At 40.8% G+C, this 22,763-nt stretch overlaps 1 protein-coding gene across 6 annotated transcripts in view; it reads left to right on the top strand.

Moving 5' to 3' along the window:
- Nucleotides 1-2,556: 2,556 nt before the first annotated feature.
- Nucleotides 2,557-22,763, top strand: part of LOC131258044 (pentatricopeptide repeat-containing protein At3g06920) — a 39,194-nt gene continuing 18,987 nt past the window's right edge. For 2 of the 6 annotated variants that reach the window (XR_009177824.1, XR_009177823.1), the window contains exons 1-2: nt 2,568-2,857; nt 18,994-21,886. Coding sequence is in view for 3 of the 6 variants with exons in the window: in XM_058259090.1 (XP_058115073.1) it covers nt 2,821-2,857; nt 18,994-21,671 (2,715 nt within the window). In the remaining 3 variants the exon portion in view is untranslated. Of the gene's footprint in view, nt 2,858-2,960; nt 2,986-18,993; nt 22,088-22,763 lie in introns of those variants that run through there. The other 4 variants (XR_009177825.1, XM_058259110.1, XM_058259090.1 and 1 more) reach the window with 4 other exon arrangements.

Below are 22,763 nucleotides of genomic sequence, written 5' to 3'. Positions count from 1 at the left end.
TTTGCCCCGCTCATTTTCTCGATAAATTGTTTGAAGCTCTTTGAAAATGAGTGGGGCAAACATAAAAGTGAGCAGGGCAAGCATTAAGAAGAACGGGGCAAGCATGAAAATGAGCTGGGCAAACATGAAAATGAGTGGGCCAAACATGAAAATGAGCTAGGCAAGCATGAAAAAGAGCGGGACAAATATGAAAAAAAGTGGGGCAAGCATGAAAAGAGTGGGTCAAGCATGAAATTCAGCGGGGTAAGCATGAAAATGAGCAGGGCAAACATGAAAATGAGCAGGGCAAGCATGAAATTCAGCGGGGCAAACATGAAAAATGAGCGGGGCAAACATGAAAATTGGAACCCCAAAACTGAAGAGATTCTCAAAGAGCTGAATTCCAATACCTCAGTATATGATTGATCCCACAGTTACCATTTGTTAAATTCTGTGGTTCTTTCTTGTTGCTTTGTCTTATGAAGTAAGTTTAGCGAAGTGTTGCTCCTTTTGGACTCATGTACTTGAAAATAACCAAGCTACCCTCCTAGACTGCCTCTGGCAATGGAATTTGGTTAGTAGAAAAGGATAAACTCTTTATACCAGATGACATACAACTAAGGAAAATATTTATGAGTACATGGAAGCACACCATTAGCATCTCTAATTTAAACTTTCTGTTTTTTCATGCACAATGGCCTAGTTTTTTTACCAAATGATTCTTCAAGGTGAGTCCCTCCTTTAGCATGGCCTTCATGTCCCAGGCAGATGATAGGTTTACAAGTTAGATAGACTGTATTGTAAGCTATCCAACAACCAGTTGTAGGAAACATTACTCTCAAAGAAAAGATGTTCAAAGTTTCAAATTTATCAGCAAAATCAGATAGTTTGCCCCTCTCATATTTCAGTTTGCCCCGCTCATATTTCAGTTTGCCCCGCTGTTTTCCTTGTTTGTCCCCGCTATTTTTCTAGTTTGCCCCGCTCATATTTCAGTTTGCCTCACTGTTTTTCTAGTTTGCCCCGCTCATATTTCAGTTTGCCCCACTGTTTTTCTAGTTTGCCTCACTCATATTTCAGTTTGCCCTGCTGTTTTTCTAGTTTGCCCTGCTCATATTTCAGTTTACCCCACTATTTTTCTTATTTGCCCCGCTCAATTTTATGTTTGCCCCACTCGGGTGGTAGACTATTAGGAGTTTCAACACCCGGTCAAGCGTTCGAGTATCCATAAGTGGTGAAATTCCATTAGTGTGAGTGTGTGGGGGTGTGTGTGCATGTGTAAAAAAAAAAAAAATCATTCTAGTTTAGGAGATATGCTTCTTAAATACATAGACAAAAAAATGAATCAAAAGATAGGAAAATATTTTTATATACTTATATATACATATTTACATAATTATGTATTAGAGAAAAATGTAAGGGAGAAAAAGTTCTCCCTGTAAAAAATAAAAAAATAAATAAAAATTAAAAAAATTCTACAAACTGCCGCGGCACCGCCGCCGAACCGATGGTAGTACCGTGGCAATATGTAGATTTTTTTTTTGCTATATTGCTTTTGTGGGTCCCATCATGAGGTTTTTGTTATATCCAAACTGTCCATCTATTTGGCGAGCTCATATTAAGGCTTGAGACGAAAAATAAGATAGATCTAATTATCAAGTGGACCACACTATAAAAGGCAGTGGGGAATTGAACGTCTACCATTGAAACCCTTTTAGCAGTTTCAGTTTTGAATCATTATGAAATTTGTTTTTCTTCTTCATCCATGTCTTTGTGACCCTATGAATGAACTTAGATGGGAAGGATTTCTCACAAACATCACAGTGGGCTCCACCTGAGTTTCTAATGGTTGACGCTCATTCAACACTGTTTCCTGTAATGTGGTACACTTGAGATTTGGATATACCTCATTTTTGGTCTCATACCATAAAATGATCTAGAAAAATATATGGACGGCATGGATGAAAAAGATACATCATTGTGGGTCCCACAGACCACCCACGATACGCCATTAGCAGGTGGCAGGAGGAGTACCCAATCCGTTTCCATGAAAAGGAGGGGTATTTTCGTCCTGGAATCTATCGTCCTTACGAGGAGGTCTAAGTGCCTATGTTAAGTTTGTATTGCTTCAAGAATATCCAATGGATAATAGGTAGGGTCCACAGTCGTAAATTTCTCTTAAAAAAATTCAAGGAAGTAGATTAGTTGTTACCTGGGTATTCCCTAACCATGTGCGGCCCACTTTAATATATGTTTTGTATATCCAGGCCGACCATCTGTTTTTTCACCTCATTTTAGACTATGGTCCCAAAATTAAGCATATCCAATTCTAAGGCGGACCACACCATTAGAAGCAGCCTATGGCTCCTTTAAGCTAGTCACAACTGTTTCCTGTGGTGGGATCCACATGAGATTTGGATCTTCTTAATTTCTGGTATTCTGGTACAATTTCGTAAAATGAGCTGGAGAAACGGATGGACGGAGTGGATATATAACAAATCATCAATGTGGGCCCCACGGCAGGGGTATCACCCACTAAAGTGTTACCCGAGTAACAACCGATCCACTCCCGTCTTCGAAGAAAGATTTCTGGGGGAGGAGGAGAGAGGGAGGGCGGTAGTTGCAGAGAGAGAGAGAGAGAGAGAGAGAGAGAGGGGTAATAGTATTGTAGGATGTGGATTGGCTGCACTGCTGCAAGGCCTGCTGGAGTTTCTTCAATGGCTGGTGCTTCTTCATTGGCTGGAGCTTCATGGCTGTTAATGGTGGTTGGTGGGTTGGTGCGTTTCTCCCTCCTCCCCTCTTTTTAAACATCCGAAAGATTTCTGTTTCTTCACTTCTACTGGGATGTTGATGCTGAGACGCTTTGGCCATCTTTCTTCGGGTAGGGTTGTCTTTTCACGATTTTCCTTTGATTTGGGACTGCCATGTTGATTTTCCCATCTTGGTCTTGTTTGATTCCTGGCTAGATCTTGTCTTGCAAGTTCCAGGGAAATGGATTCCCACCCACAGGTCGCTTTTTTAACTTTTTTTTTTTTTAAAAAATTAAATTTATTATTATTATTTTGAATTTTAATTTTTATAAATAGACACATCACATCATAGCCCCCTTCTTACCCGGTACCCAAAATACAATTTTCTGGGTTTCATAGTAACATGATTTTCAGAATCTCTTTCTCAGGGAATTTGTTTCCTGGAAAGAAAATGTCCAGGCTTTAGCAGGTAGATCAAAACCTGTTGCGGATTGATTGAGGGACACAACATCAAAACAATTGCTTAGCTATTACAACGTTACGGTCAAATACAATGTCTTAAAAAGGTAGTATGAAGCCAGGTGGGTGGGGGCCTTCTTTGTTTGGTTGTCCCAGATATGGGATTCTTATTATGTATTCAGTGCTCTGTATTCTAATTAGCCCATTCCAGATGGAACTGTGTGGTAATCTACAAAAGACTATTAGCCTTCTTGAGCAATGGCCTTTGCAGAACATCACAACAGAAACCGAAAATTGCTCCTTTCTAGTTCCATTTTGAGGATTTGCGAGATGTTCGTGATCTTTCATGTGTCCACTTGTGTTGCGCAGCACGCCAACAACGCAGTGAGCCTAGATCCAATCTCAGGCCTCACCCACAAACGATAAACAAGAAGAATTATAAACTAGAAATAGATCAAAACAATCCAAACAAACCACAAGACAAGATATACATGGAAAAACCCCAAATTAGGGTAAAATACCGCGGATGCAAACTTCCACTATGAAGAACGAAGATTACAAGGCAATATACTAACTTCTCCCTTGGAAGAACATAGAAAATCCCTTGCCCACACCTTAGAAATCTTTCCGTCTATTCACCTTTTTTTAACCCTACAATAGCCTTAGGAATACCTATTTATAGTTTAAGCAACTTCCCTTTCGCACCCTTGCGAAAGGGAACACCAAAATCCACAGTCCGCATCAGATTTAGAAACGAATCTATGTAACTATGATTGGTCGTGCAGCCTATACGACCGGTCGAGCGAACCCTACGACCGGTCGTAAATGGGCCACGACCGGTCGAGCACCTCGGAACCAAAAACTAATGCTCGCTGGACTTTGAGTCGAGCTTGTCCACGATTGGTCGAGCAGGGGGCCACGACCGGTCGAGCAGGTCCCACAACAGGTTGTGCACGGCCCTAGATGTGGCTCCACTTCTCAACAATCTCTCACTTAGAGACACATCGCCATAAACCTTGTCTTCTTCATCCAGAGTGCACCACCTCCCCTTCTTCAAGCCTGAAGACCAATCAAAGCTGAACAGAGCTTCAGTTTCTCCCGTGTGACCGCCTTGGTCAGCATATCCACAGGATTCTCACTTGTATGAATCTTCTCCAGAGCAATCGATCCATCTTCCAGTAACGAACGTATGAAGTGATATCTGATGACAATATGCTTGGTCCTTGAATGAAAGGCTGAATTCTTAGCCAAGTGTATTGCACTCTAACTGTCACTGTACAACTTGTAATCTACTTGCTTCTTACCCAACTCTTCCATGAAACCTTGCATCCACACCATCTCCTTGCACGCTTCTGTAGCTGCAACATATTCTGCTTCTGTCGTACTGATAGATACTATCTTCTGTAACTGAGAGACCCAACTGACTGCAGCACTACCCAGAGTAAAGACATAACCTGTAGTGCTTCTTCTGTTGTCGATATCTCCTGCCAAATCTGAATCCACGTAGCCCTGTAGTTTGATTTCCGATCCACCAGCACAGCCCTACATCCTTAGTGCCTACCAGGTATCTAAGAATCCACTTCACAGCTTCCCAATGTTCCTTCCTAGGGTTGTTCATGAACCTGCTAATAACTCCCACTGCTTGAGCAATGTCTAGTCTCGTGCTCACCATAACATACATGAGACTCCCAATAGTTGAGGCATATGGGACTTTAGCCATGTAGTCCCGTTCCTCTTGCATCTTTGCACCTTGTTCCTTGGATAGCTTGAAGTGGTTGGCTAATGGAGTGCTAACCGGCTTAGCACCTCCTACATTGAATCGATCAAGTACCTTGGCTATGTACTCTGCCTGTGACAAAACCAGTTTCTTGTTTTCCCTATCACGCTTTATCCTCATGCCTAGGATTTGTTTTGCAGCTCCTAATTCCTTCATGGCAAATTCTCTACACAGTTGTCTTTTGAGATCTGAGATGTCCTTCATGCTTGAACCAGCCACAAGCATGTCATCAACGTACAGAAGAACGATGATGTATGACGTATCAAACTTCTTCAAATAGCAACAATGGTCAGCACGACATCTCCTATAACCGTTTCCCGACATAAAACTGTCGAACTTCTTATACCACTGCCTTGGGGCCTGCTTCAGGCTATATAGACTCTTCTTGAGTCTGCGCACCTTATTCTCCTTTCTTGGTGCCATGTATCCTGTCGGCTGATGCATATATCTCTTCTTCAAGGTCTCCGTGAAAAAAGGTTGTCTTAACATCTAACTGCTCTAGATGTAAGTCCTCTATAGCCACTATACTTAAGACGATGGAATCGTAGACATTTTTACCACAGGTGAAAATATTTCAGTGAAATCGATACTTGCCTTTTGTTGAAACCCTTTCACAACCAATCTGGCCCTGTATCGTTTCGAACCATCGTGCTCTTCCTTTAGTCTGTAAACCCACTTGTTATGAAGAGTTTTCTTACCCTTAGGTAGAGTGACTAGCTCTCATGTACGATTAGACTCAAGAGAGTCTATCTCCTTATCCATAGCCTGCTCTTACTTAACCCGTGTATCTGACTGTAATGCCTCTTTAAAACACTTTGGCTCACCATTATCTGTCAGCAGTAGATTATATAAGGAGGGTGAGTATCGGACCGTGGGTCTCCTCTCCCGAGTAGATCTTCTCACAACCGGTGTATGCGGCTCTGCCTCATAATGCTCCTGTGCATGATCATCCTGTGGCGCTGTAACACTTGTGTCCTGTAACTCTTTTATCTCTACGAATTCTTTCTCCTCGGCCTTATTTTCCTGCACACTGTCCTTACGCATCACTTTTTCATTAAAGACTACATCCTTGCTTCTGATGATTTTTCTGTTTTCTACATCCCAAAATCTGTAGCCAAAATCATGCTACCCGTAGCCTATAAACGTGCACCTCCTGGACTTCGCATCCAGCTTGTTTCTGTGCTCTGCATCAATGTCAACATATGAAGTGCAACCGAACACTCTGAGATGTGCAATGTTCACTTCTTTCCTAGTCCACTCTTCTTTTGGTAGCCCACCGTCCAATGGTGCTGAGGGACTTTTATTGATGAGATATGCGGCAGTATTCACAGCATCTGCCCAAAAGGTCTTGGCCAACCTTGCATGTAACCTCATGCTCCTAGCGCGCTCAAGGATGGTCCTGTTAATGCGCTCAGCCACACCATTCTGCTGCGGTGTCCCTGGAATCGTTTTCTGATGTTTGATTCCATTTGCTGCACAATACTCCTCAAATCTCTTATCACAGTACTCTCCCCCATTATTAGATCTGAGACATTTTACTGTTTTACCTGTCTCATTTTCTACCATAACTTTCCACTTCTCAAATACATCAAATACATCAGATTTATGCTTTAAGAAATAGACCCACATTTTTCTACTAGCATCATCAATAAAAGAAACAAAATAACGTGAGCCACCAAGAGATAATACCTGTGCCGGTCCCCACACATCAGTGTGTACAAGATCCAACAGATGCGTCTTTGGAGCGCGTCCCGTCTTCTTGAAACTTATCCTCTTCTGCTTACCATACACGCGGTCCTCACAGAACTCCAAGTCAATAGACTTCAGCCCTGGTAGCTTTCCTTTTGACAATAGCACTTTCATTCCTTTCTCACTCATGTCCCAATCTCTGATGCCATAACTGGCCATTCACTCCAGTTGATGCGAGTGCGAGTGAACTATACGATCCTGAAGTCACATACAAAGTACCTTCCTTTTTGCCTCGAGATATCACCAAGGCACCTTTTGTGATCTTCCAGGAATCACTGGTGAATGTCGTCACATAATCGGTATCGGCCAACTGCCCCACTGAGATCAGATTTCTTCTCAAACTCGGTACATGTCTGATATCCTTTAATTTCAACGTCGTTCCGTCTTTCTGATTCATATGAACGTCTCTCTTTCCAACAATACTGCACGGCTCATCATCACCCAGGTAGACTCTCCCGAAGTCACCTGATACATAGTTACGCAGAACTTCCTTACACGAAGTGGCATGAAACGAAGTACCTGAGTTTATAATCCAAGACTCATTCCTTGCATCAAGAGACAAGATCAATGCCTCTGTGTCACTCTCCTCAGATAGATTCACTGAATCCTTCCCGCCTTGAGAGCTTCCTTCTTGTTTCTTGAGCGCCCTGCAATCACGTTTCATGTGCCCCTTTTTGCCGCAATGCTAACACCCGTCTTTGTCTTTCGGTCCCTTGGACTTCTTCCTCGACTTAGAACGCCCGTGTTTATTGCCTCCTTTGTTCAGCTATCTTCCTCTTTCTTCAACGTTTAAAGCATTCCCTGAATCCCCTGAAACTCCCGATGCCTTTCTTTTAGATTCTTCGCTGAGAATTAGACCGGCCACATCATCAAATTTCAGCTTTGTTGACCCTGAGGAATTGCTCATAGCAATCATCAAACCATCCCAACTGTCTGGCAAACTGGATAAGATCAATAGCGCTCTGACCTCATCCTCAAAAACAATGCCAACGGATTCTAACTGGCTCGTGACTGTATTGAACTTGTTTAGATGTTCAGCTACACTCCCACCATCTGACATCTTCATGTTGAATGGCTGTTTCATAAGATGAACCTTGTTAGATGCTGAGGGCTTTTCATACATAGTAGTTAGGGCTTCCATTAATTCTTTTGCAGTTTTCACCTTGGATATATTGAAGGCGACGCTCTTAGACAAAGAGAGTCGGTTCGTTCCTAAAGCCTTCCTATCCAGTAAAAATCATTTATCATCTGTCATCTTTTTTGGTTTCTTCTTTTTTCCTTCTAGAGGAATATAGAGGTCCTTCTGATATAGATAATCCTCCATCTACATCTTACAGAAGGCAAAGTTTGAACTATCAAACTTCTCAATTCTAGTTTTCCCTTCTTCCGTCATCGCTCCCAATAGAACTAAAACCAATAGCTTTGATACAAGTTGTTGCGCAGCACGCCAACAACGTAGTGAGCCTAGATCCAATATCAGGCCTCACCCACAAACAATAAACAAGAAGAAATATAAATTAGAAATAGATCAAAGCAATCCAAACAAACCACAAGACAAGATATACGTGGAAAAATCCCAAACTAGGATAAAAAACCACGGATGCAAACTTCCACTATGAAGAACGAAGATTACAAGGCAATAGACTAACCTCTCCCTTGGAAGAACATAGAAAATCCCTCGCCCACACCTTAGAAATCTTTCCGTCTATTTACCTTTTTTAAACCCTAGAATAGCTCTAAGAACACCTATTTATAGTTTAGGCAACTTCCCTTTCGCACCCTTGCGAAAGGTGACACAAAAATCCGCAGTCCGCATCGGATTCGGAAATGAATCTGCGTAACTACGACTGGTCGTGCAGCCTGCACGACCGGTCGAGCGAACCCTACGACCGGTCGTAAATGGGCGACGACCGGTCGAGCACCTCGGAACCAAAAACTAATGCTCGCTGGACTTTGAGTCGAGCAGGGGGCCACGACCGGTCGTGCGCGGCCCTGGATGTGGCTCCACTTCTCAACACACTTGTGCGGGCTACTATTTTGTATGAGTCTTATATAACTGTTATGAGGGTCAACACAGGCAAAATGCATGCCGATCCTATAACAATTGAACAAAGATTTTAGGATCAAATACATATGCATATTTGATTTTTAGGATCGGACTGTATCTCATTAATGGACATTATTGGCTACCAAGAGGCGGCTTTTCAAATATGGGTCTTGGACAAAGAACTATCCAAGAGGTGGTCGTTAGAATGGATGGTCCACTAGACTATTTAGCATGAATACACACGATCAAATTCCAGTTTGCATTTCTATTTGAGGCAGGTAGTTGCATGAGAATGAAACAAAAGAATGTAAGAAAGCTAATAAATTTTGCAGTTACCTTTAAAAAATAAATAAATAAATAAATAATGTAAGAAAGATAGGGAAAAGGAACACTAACCAGACACTATCTGCAGCTTCCCTCATGTTAATCAGTCCTTTGGCTTCAGCTTCCTCATGTGAGGTTCAAACCCATAGCTCTATGGGAGACATGATGCATTTCAACATTGAGGTCTCGGGTTCGAGCACATCCAATCTGCTTACCTCTTGTCCGTCAGTCCTTGGCATTTAGTTTCTTTTCCACATGACATATCTACCCAAGCATTATTTACGTGTTATTAACCACAGGAAAATACATGTAAAACATATTAAAAAGACTTTAGGATCATTTTCAGGATCATATTGAAAGATTTTAATTGAAACATTAACAATATGAATTTGTAGCCAAATAAATACCAATGACTGAAGTTTGTATAGCTTGGCTTAATAGTCTTCTGTATAAATGTGGATGAGAAGAATTTGAAAAAACAGAAGGAAAAACGTAGGAAGCAGGCTATGTTGATCACCACTTGATATTATTGTCCAGTTTTTGTGTGAGATATGCATATTGTCAGATGAGATAATGAAAAGACATCCTGCAAATACTGGAGTAATGGCATGTCCTGAATGCTCACAGCATATTGACCACCACTTGATATTGTTGTCCAGTTTGTTGTGTGAGATATGCATATTGTCAGATGAGATAATGAAAAGATATCCTGCAAATACTGGAGTAATGGCATGTCCTGAATGCTCACAGCATAGTCAAGATAGGATGAAGAAAAGACATCCCACAAATACTACAGTAGTGGCATGTCCTGATTGATTTTGTGTCCTATTGAGGCGATTTTGGGGGAATACTCTATCTACTAAGGATGCGACAGACCAATGTTCAGTTGCATAGCCATATTTATATGAGTTTGCGTGCACAAAACGCAATACAAAATTACAAATGCATATCAACCCGTATAAATCCATTTAGTGGACTGATAATACAATTTATTTGAAAAACTGGGCTATGCGACAGACCAATGTTTAGTTGCATAGCCACTTATATATGAGTTTGCATGCACAAAACCCAATACAAATGCATGTCAATCCACACAAATCCATCAATTGGACTGATAATAGAATTTATTTCAAAAACTATGCTAAGATTGTGTTCAATTTATGGACATTATAAGCTACCAAGAGGTGGCGTTTCCAATACTGGTTTTGGCCAATGGCCTATTTGAGAGGCGAACATTAGAATTGATGGCTTGCAGCAATGAGCATGCATACACATGATGAAGAAATACCATTTTGCATTTCTATTTTAGTTAGGTAGCTACATCAAAGAGAGAAAAAGGAAAGAAACAAAGAAAGAAAACCAAACAACCTTTTCTAATCCATCTTTCTTTGATGTGGTCAGCCTTCCAACCAGAAAGGAAGAAGAAGTATCATATGGGCTCTCATAAATGAGCTCTACTGTTTGTCTTTTCAAACAACTCAAGCCTATTATCAAGCAGCCTTGATTTTTGGTTCATACCACGTGTACTCCTTATACAAGCTTTCTTCTCCTTTGAAAGGTGTTATCTTTCTTCCATTGTATATAGGGCTCAAGTTGGCACATCCCAAACAATGGTGGACTGTTGGATAGGGAGGGGTCCACATGGATTACACATGGCCCCGATATCACCTTGATTGGGTGATCACAACCATTGAGATTGGAGAGACTCTAAAAAGAGTTTTTATGGGAAGGTAAGGGTGAGAAGTGGAATACTGCCTAACGAAGTGGGAAAAAGTCTTGAAGTCAAGAAAAGGAGAGCTTGGGACTGAAGATTAAGAGATCACAAATGGAGGAATGTCATTTCTAGAAAATATGGAGGAGCTAAAGGTGGATGAGACCCTGGTGAAGGTGGTGAGGAAGAAAGGGGTCCTGGCTGTTGAAGAATGCATGCAAAGTCGTCAACACCCAAAATCTTATTCTTCTTTTTAATATGTTTTCAAGACCCAAAATCTGGTGGGAATCATTTTCAATAGGGTTTTATATTCAGGGTCTGGAAAGGGGACATGGGTGAGGTTTTGAGAAAACTCATGGCTTGGAAGCATTACTTTTCTGATCCAATTCCCATCTCTTTTGTAGGGTGACGTCATGTAGGGAGGCTTTATTGCTTGGTGTGGAAAGCTGGTGGGATAGTATTTTTTGGGCGAAATCTCAAAGAGGAAAAGATGGAGGCTTTTGCAAATCTTTTGACCTCTTTTAAATGAGGTCTTTATCTCAACCAATTTAGAGAATTCTATAATATGTTGGAGTTCAACCGGCACATTCTTGTATAAATCATTCATTCAAGAATTCGGATAGTCGTCTCAACGCTGTGCTCACATATGAGGTTTGTTGGTTCCACCTATAGTTGAAGCGCCTGCATGGAGTCCTGGCGGCTACAGCCAACAAGATTCTCACCCTTGACCACCTTCAAAGTAGAAAGCATAGGTTTCCCAACATGTGCTTCAAGTGCAAGAGGGAGGAATCAGTCCATCATATCGTTCTTTGCTGTGGTGCAGCTAGAAGAGTGTGATTTTGGGGTTACTCTCTTAAGCTCTCTAGGGTAGTTTTATTTTTCATCAAAAGCTTAGTGAAGTGGTTAAGAGTTGAGGTGGCGTGCCTTCCAAGGAAAGGGAAGGATTATGGCAGATTGTCTTTTGCTATCTGTTCAGGAATTTGCAAATAATGCAATAATTTATTTTTTGGAATAAGATGGAGCCATTTTGAAAGGTAGTGGAGATAACTAAGAGCAAGGTTACCTGGATCGTGGGTCGCTTTAGCATGTGGTAGAGGAGCAGGTATGTAGTTCACTACTTCTAGTATGTGATACACCAAGGGTAGGGTCATGTGTGTCACTCAAATATATACACAGTGTATGCAATATACTTTTATATACGAACTCATATTGCAATTTATATATATGAAATGAATAATGTTATCATTTTAGGCCTGCATGCTTAGTGTCATATTATAAGTCATCATCATCTTCTAAGCCTTATCCTAATTAATTGGGGTCAGCTGCATGAATTTTGTACTCTCATTCTACTCTATCAAGGCTAGTGTTATATTATAACTAAATAAACAAAAGTATAAATCTTGACATCTGTAAATAAATTTTCATTAACTTAATCAATAGTAATAATATAGATCCATAATTTTGGGTCACTAAAAATATCGATCTAGATCGCAAATGACCCATAATCTGGACTGCTTAGTAGAAGAAGATTCAAGAAAAATCTATAGGAAAAGTAGGAGAGAGAGAGAGAGAGAGAGAGAGAGAGAGAGAGAGAGAGAACTTGTTGTATGTCATACTCCACACAACTCTCATAACATTAAAATAAATGCATAAATGGTGCTTCAACAGAGTATATAAGGTATATACAAAAACACGTAAAAAATACGAAGTATACTGCATACATATATATTTCCAATAGTACTCAATACTCCCCCTCAAGTTGGAGCATAAATGTTAATCATGCCTAACTTGTCGACTAGATGATGCAAGTTGTCCCGACCAAGAGATTTAGTGAACACATCAGCTAGCTCCTTTCCTAAACAAATGAATGGAGTTTCAATTTCTTTAGTGGCCACCATTTCATGGATGAAATGGCAATCTATCTCAATGTGTTTAGTGTGTTCCTGAAACACAGGATTGCTAGCAATATGAATGATGGCTTGATTGTCACAGGACATAGGAATGACACCAAAAGAAGGATAACCAAGTTTTCCATACAATGTGTGGAGCCACATGAGTTCACATGTCGCATACGCCCTGGCTCTATATTCAACATCTGTAGTAGACCGAGCACTCATTGACTTTTTTTACTCTTCCCGGTGATCAAATTGCCACCCATAAAGGTGTAATAGCCAGTGTAGACCACCGATCATGAAGACACCTGACACAGTCAGCATGAGAGTAGCCAAAGAGATGAAGATGACCATATCGCTAAAATTGTAAGCCTTGACCAGGAGCCATCTTCAAATAACGGAGGATTTGATACACAACAGAAAGATGAGCTATACAACGAGCATGCATAAATTGGCTAACAATGCTCATCGTAAAAGGACATGTTAGACCGGATAATAGTCAAATAAATGAGACAACCAACTAAGCGATGATACATACTGGTAGGGTAGTCAACGGGCCGAGCCTGGGGTAGGTCTAGGCCCAGATTTTGAACTATTTTTGGCTGGGCTGTTGGGCCGGTCTTATCCAAAATTTTGATTTTTTAGGCCCGAGCTCAGCCCATTGACACCCCTACATACCGGGATTAGATAATATGTCTCCATCATCAAGACCAAGTTTCCGAGCAACATCCATAGGAGTAGCAATGGGTCAACACCCAAGCATGCTAGGCTTAGACGAGATCGAGAGCATATTTTTGCTACAAGTGAACAATTCCAGACTGGGATCTACCATGAAAGTAGTGAAGTGTATCCAAATCTTTAATAACAAATCATGTTTGAAGAAATGATTTGAGGATAGTAATGTCCGCAACATCATCATCAACCAAGACAATATCATCTACATAAACAAGTAACACCATAATTGTAGTAGTGCGGCGACAGATGAAGAGAATGATCTGAGTGGCTGCAAACAAAGTTAAAGTCTAACAATGCACTACTAAACTTGTCAACCAGGCCTGGGGTGACTTCTTAAGACTGTAGATAGCTTTCTTGAGGTAACAAACTTGATGTAAGCCACTGGTTAGGGAAAAAGCATGGTGGCGGATCCACATAAATTTCACGTCCATCTGGAACAACGGCCAGGACAGATTTACAATTAAGGAGATGATCACACAAATTGAATTAAGTTTAGCCATTAGAGAGGTCTCAAAGTAGTCTACATCATAAGTTTGAGTGTAGCCCTTGGTGACTAACCGAACCTTATACTTATCAATTGATCCATCTGGAAGGTACTCAATAGTATAGACCTAGCAACACCCAACTGTTTGCTTCTCTTAAGGTAAGGGAACTAGCTTCCATGTATCATTTTGCTCAAGTGCATGCATCTCTTCTATCATAGCTTGCTTCCAATCAAGACTATTGAGGACCTCCTTGAGATTGCAATGAATAGAAGAAGAGGAGATTAGGGTAGCAAAGGACCTGAAAGTAGGTGACAATCATTGAAAAGAAACATAGTGATGAATACGATGGTGAGTACATGATCGACTAGGCTTGCACAAAGAAATAGGAAGGCCATCAGAAGATGAAGGGATAGTACCTGGATCTCCACAAGAAGTGGATGGAATGATGGGAGGCTGATTGATGGGGGGATTTCATCCTTCGTTGGTACACAAGTAATGATTTAAGAGGATTAGAGGAATGGGAATCTTCATCGAATGAGGGGATTGAAGGAGGTAAAGGTTGATGCAACAAGGTCTCCCCTTGATTGGTAAAATGATTATGCAGCGAACGCCCTTTAGATGAGAAATATGGAACATTCTCAAAGAAGGTAACATCCACTGACACATACTTTTTGTGAGTCGAATGGTTGTAACATTAATACCCTTTTTGAGAGTGTGAATATAAATAAATTTAAAAAAACACAATTTACAGACTTAGGACTTGTCATTGCTATTGTCAAGTTTATGAACAAAAACATATGCAATAAAAAACTTTGGGAGATAAGGAAAATGCTTTATCATGAGGATGTAAAATTTCAAAGATTTATTCTATAGTATTCTACATGGGATGTCATCAATAAGAAAGACAATTGTAAGGGATCATCCAAAAAGTTCAGGAACATGCATACCAAGGAGAAATGCACGTGTAACTTTGAGAAGGTGACGATTCTTCCTTTCGCCTACACCATTTTGTTGAGGAGTGCGAGGACAAGAAGTTTGAGATAGAATACCATGATCTTGCCAAAAAAAAAAAAAAAACCAAAAAAAAAAAAAAACCAAAATAATAATAATAATAATAATAATAATAATAATAATAATAAAAAATAAGGGCGGGCTTAGAAATATTCGACCCGATTGTTAGAGCGAAGAACTTTAATGATGCGTTTGAATTAAGTAGCAATTTCATTGTAAAAGGCCTTAAACATATAAAAAAAACTTTATTTTTGAAAAAAAAAAATCCATGTCATGCGCAAATGATCATCAATGAAAGATACCCTAAGACATAATCAACATGAGCAAGGCCCCAAACATCAGAGTGAATCAATTCAAAAGGCTTAGGCTTCCTCTCAGTTGAACTAGGAGGAAACATAATTCTATGGTGCTTGGAGAACTCAAAAGTGTCATAGCATAAAGGTTTAATGGCAGTAATAGAAGGGAAAACAAGTTTCAGTCTTGATAAAGATAGATGCCCATGTAGATACAAAAACTCTATCTAATGACAACACTCATAGGACTAGTAGGGGTATCATCAAAGAAGTAAGTCCCACCATGTTCACTGCCCCCACCAATCGTCTGCTTCGTCTGGAGATCCTGAAAGACACAATAGGAAGGAAAGAATGTTATGAAACATTATAATGATTTAGTAAGGGAACTAACTGACAACAAATTCAAGGAAAAGGAAGGAACATGGAGAACAAAAGATAACTAACTGCATGTTATGAGAGACAGTAATGGATCAAGCCTCAGATATGGGAAATTGGTTACCATCGACAAGCATAACAAAACTAGGCTAAGTTCATAGGATTGAAAAAGATGAAGTTTACAAATCGTATGAGATGTGGCTTCAGAGCCAATGACCTAGGAGGGAGATGAGGACACATGGAATGTAGTACCTAACTAGGCTAAGCTCGCACTGGAAGAAGAGATCGGGTCACAAGAATGGCGGTACATTAATGTGTCGTATGCTTGACGAGGGATGGTAATCAAGTCACCTGAAGCAGTCATCCCATGGGGGAAAGCTGAAGGTACTTGTGTCTTCTCATAATCCGATGACATGACACTGACCATATAAATTTCTGCGAATGAAGGGCCCCCAACAATATCCTAGCATCGACCAATCATATGATTATTGCCATCGCAGTGAACACTAGTACGAGGGGATCCATCACAACCATGTTCACGTCCACATCCACCAAAAACACGATTACCATGACTGCCTCTGTCAAGAGCTTGACCTCTGGCTCGACTACCATAACCAGGAGCACGAATGGTACTCGAAGTGGTCCAAACTAGAACCAAAAGCAATAACAATAGGCACAATAGAAGAAGGACGATCACTAGCCATGAATACAGATTTATCAGTAGTAATAGGTGCAACAAAAGACGAGGCATTAACTCTTTGAACAAGAGAATAAACAACTAATAGAGAGGGAAAGGGCTCCATAACTATGATATGATCACTAACATTGATATTCTGAATTGAGGCCAGAATGAAATTGCATGATCTGAGTCTCACGTTATTGTTGGATGAGTTGATGACCTTGAGTACAATGAGATGGGAGAGGGTGGTACATATTCAACTCATCATCCTACATAGCACGTAAGATAGTGAAGTACTCTTTCAAGCTTCTAGATTCTTGTTAAAACTTACATATGCCTGTAATCAACTTTACACCCCGGATATGTTGCAATCTTCAGAATGCATGTCTCGAATAGTATCCCATATTTTCTTAGCCAATGTTAAAAACATAACACAATTGGTAATGGTACTTTACATACTGTTTAGAAGCCATGATCTGGTAATTTTCCTTTGTCAAGGTTTTAGATACTTCATCTGTTGAATCAGGAGGATCATCTAAAATATAAGAAAGTCGCTCCCTTCGTCCCAAAAAAAGTTTGATGGATTGCGCCTATTGCAAGGAATTGTTCCTATTCAATTTGAGAGTCGTAATCAACAAGGGATATGAATCGGAAAGTCCCATAAGAGATCTAGAAGTGAGCTCATCTTTCATGCTAGGTCGAAAAAAGAGGGCAGAGAATGGCCAGATATATAGAACACAACAACTACTCAAAGAACACACCGAGATGGCTAATACACCAAACTTTCAGTGTACAGATAATGGTCCACATAATCCAAATATAGCGAACTCCCCACATAACAAACCCAAAGATGAGAGGAATAGTCAGAAATATGTTAAAAAAAATTATTGAACGTCAACCCTCCACGAAATTAGTTGATTTCACTCGGAAAAAAAACCCAAAAACAGTTGAACCCAATCTTTAAGCAATACACTCCTATGGGTGGTCAACACTAGCCAAACTGACCAGTCATATGCTACCCTTTCTCAGAAAAAAACATTCGATTTGAAAAAAAATCTCAAAAAAACTCGAAATGGGCAATTTTCGAAAAGTTCCTTGGGGGGCTCAAAACACACTTTAAACGTGCTAAAAAAAAAAACCACAAAAAATCACCATAAACCTTCTAAAATCAAGATATATCAAACCATACTTTCATTTACCACATGGCAAATGCTGACATCAACCATATGGTAGCTGACGTCAGCAAACTGCGGTGGCTAAGAACAAACCAACATGAAGAATCTCGGTCTCTAATACCAAGTAGAAGTAGATTCAAGAAGAAATCTGTAGGAAAAGTAGAAGAGGGTAGAGAGAGAGAGAGAGAGAGGAGGAGCAAAAAGAAGTCAGGGCAACTTGTTGTATGTCATACTCCACACAACTCTCATCACATTAAAATAAAAGCACAAATGGTGCTCCAACAGAGTATCTAAGGTATATATACACACATACACACAAAAAAGTATACATATGTTCCCAATAATACTCAATATACTTGATCCAGAATGGAAAACATGGGGGGTTTTGTGTTCTAGGTAACATGATTACGAGCAACATAATGAAGTAGGTTGCTATTAGGCCCAAATTTTGGGAGGTTGGCATAAGGCCTAAGGGTGGGACCCATGAAAGGTGAGGAATGGGCCCCATGATCTGTCCAATCACAGAACTAGGCCCCACAATCAGCCCAGAAAATTGTGTGCCCTGATAAGGATCACAATGCAGAAGCGGCCATTAGAATCAAAGTCAAGAGCTTCCTTCAATTTCTCTGTGTTTCTTTTCTATAATCTCCAGACAGTCCAACAATTCTATTCAAAAGAGTATATAGTAATTAGTAAATGTTAATCACATCACGTGACATACTTCACACTGGAGTCATCCTTTCAGGGCATTTGATTCTTCCCACTTAAGATGGTAGAACTTATAGAGCTTAACTGTAAATGTTTTTAGAGCTTTGCTAGATACACGCATGTGCAATAAAGCTCATGCACGCACCACAGGTGCGAGCATGGCGCAATAGGTCCAAGATCCAATCCATTCATCAGAAAGGAACCACTATGTTGATACCCTAGGTTAAGAATCAGGTTAATCCAATGATCAGGTGGACCACAGTTTGCAAAACAAATGTATGACTTTGCATAAAACTCGGCTGAAGTTTTCTAACACATCCACCTGTTTCCAATATTGGGCCCACACGCTGAGTGGACCAGATTTATTTTTGGGAAAAGATGTAGAAGGTTGGACCAATGGATTAGACTCGCTCCTATCTGCCAATGCGAGTGGAGTGTGCGTGAGCTTTATTTTATTTTTTGAGAATTGATGATTTTATTAATATTCTACTAATAGAAGGTACATGAGCTTTATTGCACATGCATGTGTGCTTAGCAAAGCTTTTTTTTTTTTTTTTTAACGGTGAAATTTATCAGGTGAATGGAAAATTCATGCAATCCTTCATTTTCATTTAACCGGATGCACCTTCTTCCCTAGCAAACTCTTTCATTACTTATGTTTGAACATCATGTTCTGTTTCATTCAGCACATATTTTTGAGATGTGACCTTTTTAAATACTCACGTTTAGCCTTTAAAACTGCACGGCTATACATTCTACAATTTCGAAGAAGTCCAAATGGTTGCTTTGTTCTTATGATTTATGAGATCATTGGCCTTACTAAATGATATTTATATGGGCACTGCAGGAATGACCTTTTGTTCTGGTCAGAGGTGGTGTAACTTCTACACCATATATCAGGAATACTCATCATGTCGAGATGGTTCTTTGGATACCGGGCTGGCCAGAAAGGCTACTGTACCCATGGATGGAGGGCCCCACATTGGCCAGATTGAAGAGGGTGCTAAACAAGGTGTGGATGGCATCTGTCGTATTTTAAACAGCAGTCCTTGGGGTCCTAACTTGGAAAATGCTCTATCTGAAATTGACCACAAATCCCAACCCAAACTTTTTGCCAGTGTCTTAAAGAGGCAGAAGGATTTGCACTTAGCAATGAACTATTTTCGATGGGCAGAGAGGAAGAGCGGTCAACCACACAGTCCAGAAGCATACAATACACTCCTCATGATAATGGCTCGGAATAGGAATTTTGATAGTCTGGAGCAGATTCTGGAGGAAATGAGTCTTGCTGGATTTGGACCATTAAATGACACATGCGTGGAGTTGGTTACTAGCTTTGTCAAGTCCAGGATGCTGATGGAAGCTGTTGATATGATACATGCCATGCGGAAGTTCAAATTCCGTCCAGCATTTTCAGCATACACAACTCTGATCGGCGCTCTCGCTGAGGCCCATGAACCCGATCTGGCACTGACCATGTTCCATCAGATGCAGGAAATAGGATATGAAGTGAACGTGCACTTATTTACAACTCTCATCCGTGTGTTTGCCCGGGAAGGCAGGCTCGACGCGGCTCTTTCTCTGTTGGACGAGATGAAAAGCAATGCGTTCGATGCAGACATTGTTCTGTACAATGTCTGCATTGACTGTTTTGGCAAGGTGGGTAAGGTGGATATGGCTTGGAAATTCTTCCATGAGATGAAAGCACAAGGCCTCATGCCCGATGATGTAACGTATACAAGCATGATCGGGGTTCTTTGCAAAGCTAATAGACTTGATGAAGCCATTGAGCTGTTTGAGCAGATGGAGCTTAACAAAAAAGTCCCATGTGCATATGCATATAACACCATGATAATGGGCTATGGCTCAGCCGGTAGGTTTGATGATGCTTATAAGTTACTTGAGAGGCAGAAAGAAAAAGGGTGCATTCCCAGTGTGATCGCATATAATTCCATCCTTACATGCCTTGGGAAGAAGGGGAAAGTAGATGAGGCTTACAAGTTGTTCGATGAAATGAAGAAAGACGCAGAGCCCAATCCTTCGACATATAATATTCTCATGGACATGCTTTGCAAGGCTGGGATGTTGGAGGATGCTTATCAAGTTCGGGATGCCATGGAAGCTGCCGGGTTGTTTCCAAATGTGTTGACGGTCAATATAATGGTTGATAGGCTATGTAAGGCAAACAAGCTTGATGAAGCATGTCGTATCTTTGAAGGCATGGATAAGAAGGGATGCACACCCAATGCAGTCACGTTTGGTTCTTTGATAGATGGATTAGGCCGGCGTGGCCGGGTTGATGAGGCGTACAGATTGTTTGAAAGGATGTTAGATGCAGGTCAGGTCCCGAATGCTGTTGTTTACACATCCTTGATTAGAAATTTTTTCAGGTGTGGGAGAAAGGATGATGGGCATAAGATCTATAAAGAAATGGTCCGCAGAGGCGGTTGCCCTGATCTGACTCTTCTTAATACGTACATGGATTGCGTCTTTAAGGGTGGTGAGGTCGAGAAAGGACGGGCTTTGTTTGAGGAAATTAAGGCTCATGGGTTTGTCCCAGATGTGCGGAGCTATTCAATCCTTATTCATGGTCTCATCAAAGCCGGCTGTGCTAGAGAGACCTATGAGCTCTTTTATGCCATGAAGGAACAAGGTTGTGTGCTTGACACGCTCGCTTACAACACAGTCATTGATGGTTTTTGCAAGTCGGGCAAGGTGAATAAAGCTTATCAGCTTCTTGAGGAAATGAAAGGTAAGGGACACCCACCCACCGTGGTTACATATGGGTCTGTCATCGATGGGCTCGCTAAGATCGACAGGCTAGATGAGGCGTATATGCTCTTTGAAGAAGCGAAGTCCAAAGGCATTGAATTGAATGTTGTAATCTATAGCAGCCTGATAGACGGGTTTGGGAAGGTGGGAAGGATAGATGAAGCATATCTCATCATGGAAGAGATGATGCAGAAGGATTTGACTTTGAACGTGTACACATGGAACTGTCTGCTCGATGCATTGGTGAAGGCTGAGGAAATCAACGAAGCTTTGGTCTGCTTTCAGTCAATGAAAGATTTGAAATGCCCACCTAACACTATCACCTACAGCATCCTCATAAACGGCCTCTGTCGGGCAAGGAAGTTCAGTAAGGCTTTTGTGTTTTGGCAAGAAATGCAAAAGCAAGGGTTGTGTCCTAATGTGGTCACCTACACCACGATGATCTCGGGGCTTGCGAAGGTCGGAAACATATCGGAGGCCAGTGGGCTGTTTGAAAGGTTCAAGGCGAGTGGTGGTATACCTGACTCAGCTAGTTATAATGCTCTTATAGAGGGATTAAGCAATGCTAGTAGAGCAATGGAGGCATACCGAGTTTTTGAGGAAACTCGGCTAAGGGGCCGTAGCATACATGCTAAAACTTGCATTGTTCTTTTAGATGCATTGCATAAGGCTGAATGCCTCGAGCAGGCAGCGGTTGTAGGCGCCATCTTGAGGGAGATGGCAAAGTCTCAGCATGCTGCAAAATCTTTTTGACATATATTATGGATTGAAATTCAAGTTACCAGAGGTATGGGCGGACCTTTGCAAAGGCACTTGAATGTCTGTTTTCCCTGACCGGTGTTCGAAGTTGTTATGGTTTTCATCTCATTGATAGAGGTTTTTGAGGAGGGTCCATTTGGTTCCTGCTTGGGTTATCTTTTCATCAATATATTTTCAAGTTTCAACAGTTGTGAATGCTCCCTTCAAAGGTATTTCCTTTCCTGATTATGAAAGCTTAGCTGAAATTATATGTAGGCACACATACAAAAGTAGAGGTTGAATATCTAATACTTTCCAACCAAAATGCATGTATTTGTTTTGGCTGTTAATGCTGCTGTCTGGTATGAAAACTTTTGTATTGTTGTTGAAAGCAATAAAATCACACTACCAAATATGGTAGATCATACTCATGCACACATCTAAAATACATGTGCTTACATGTACTTCAATCCTGACTGTCAAATTCTGGGCCCTACTATGGATGGTGCATGGCTTAAACTCACATTGATTGGGCGCTCCTAATGTTTTAGCAATAGATATCTGCCCAAGGATATGTACTTTTTAGTAAGACCATAGAAAGTTTTCTTTTCAACTGTCCATTCCTTGTGAATAAGCCCCACATCATGATTACACAAAACAAAACACTTTCAAATCATGGGATGAGTTAGTCAACCCTCTTGTTACCAACTGGCGCCTCGTTTACATATGCACCAAAGAGAGGTTATCAAGAAGACAAGCACTTTGGATTGACATTTAGGGCATGTTTCGATCGCTGGTTAGGCTTGTATTATACTGCATTGTATGGAAGACCCCATCAAATCAAGTGTTTTGGGTGGTTTGCCGGAACCGACAGCTGGAATCACAAGCGTTTGGACAGCCGTGTTTAACCCATGGGAAAACCCAGATGCTGCCGAACCACCATTTGGCATGGAATGCAAAACCTATTTGAGATGGACGTTGGGGCATATGGTACTCAAGCACCCATTTATGAAAGGTGGATTAAATTAAATGAAGAATCATCATTGACGTGGGTGGGACATCTGATTGTGGGGCTTACTGTGATGTGTGATACTACATCCACTCTGT

This window comes from Magnolia sinica, chromosome 1 (genome assembly GCF_029962835.1).
Source record: "Magnolia sinica isolate HGM2019 chromosome 1, MsV1, whole genome shotgun sequence".
NCBI lineage: Eukaryota > Viridiplantae > Streptophyta > Magnoliopsida > Magnoliales > Magnoliaceae > Magnolia > Magnolia sinica.
This window is presented reverse-complemented; position numbering and strand designations above follow the sequence as displayed.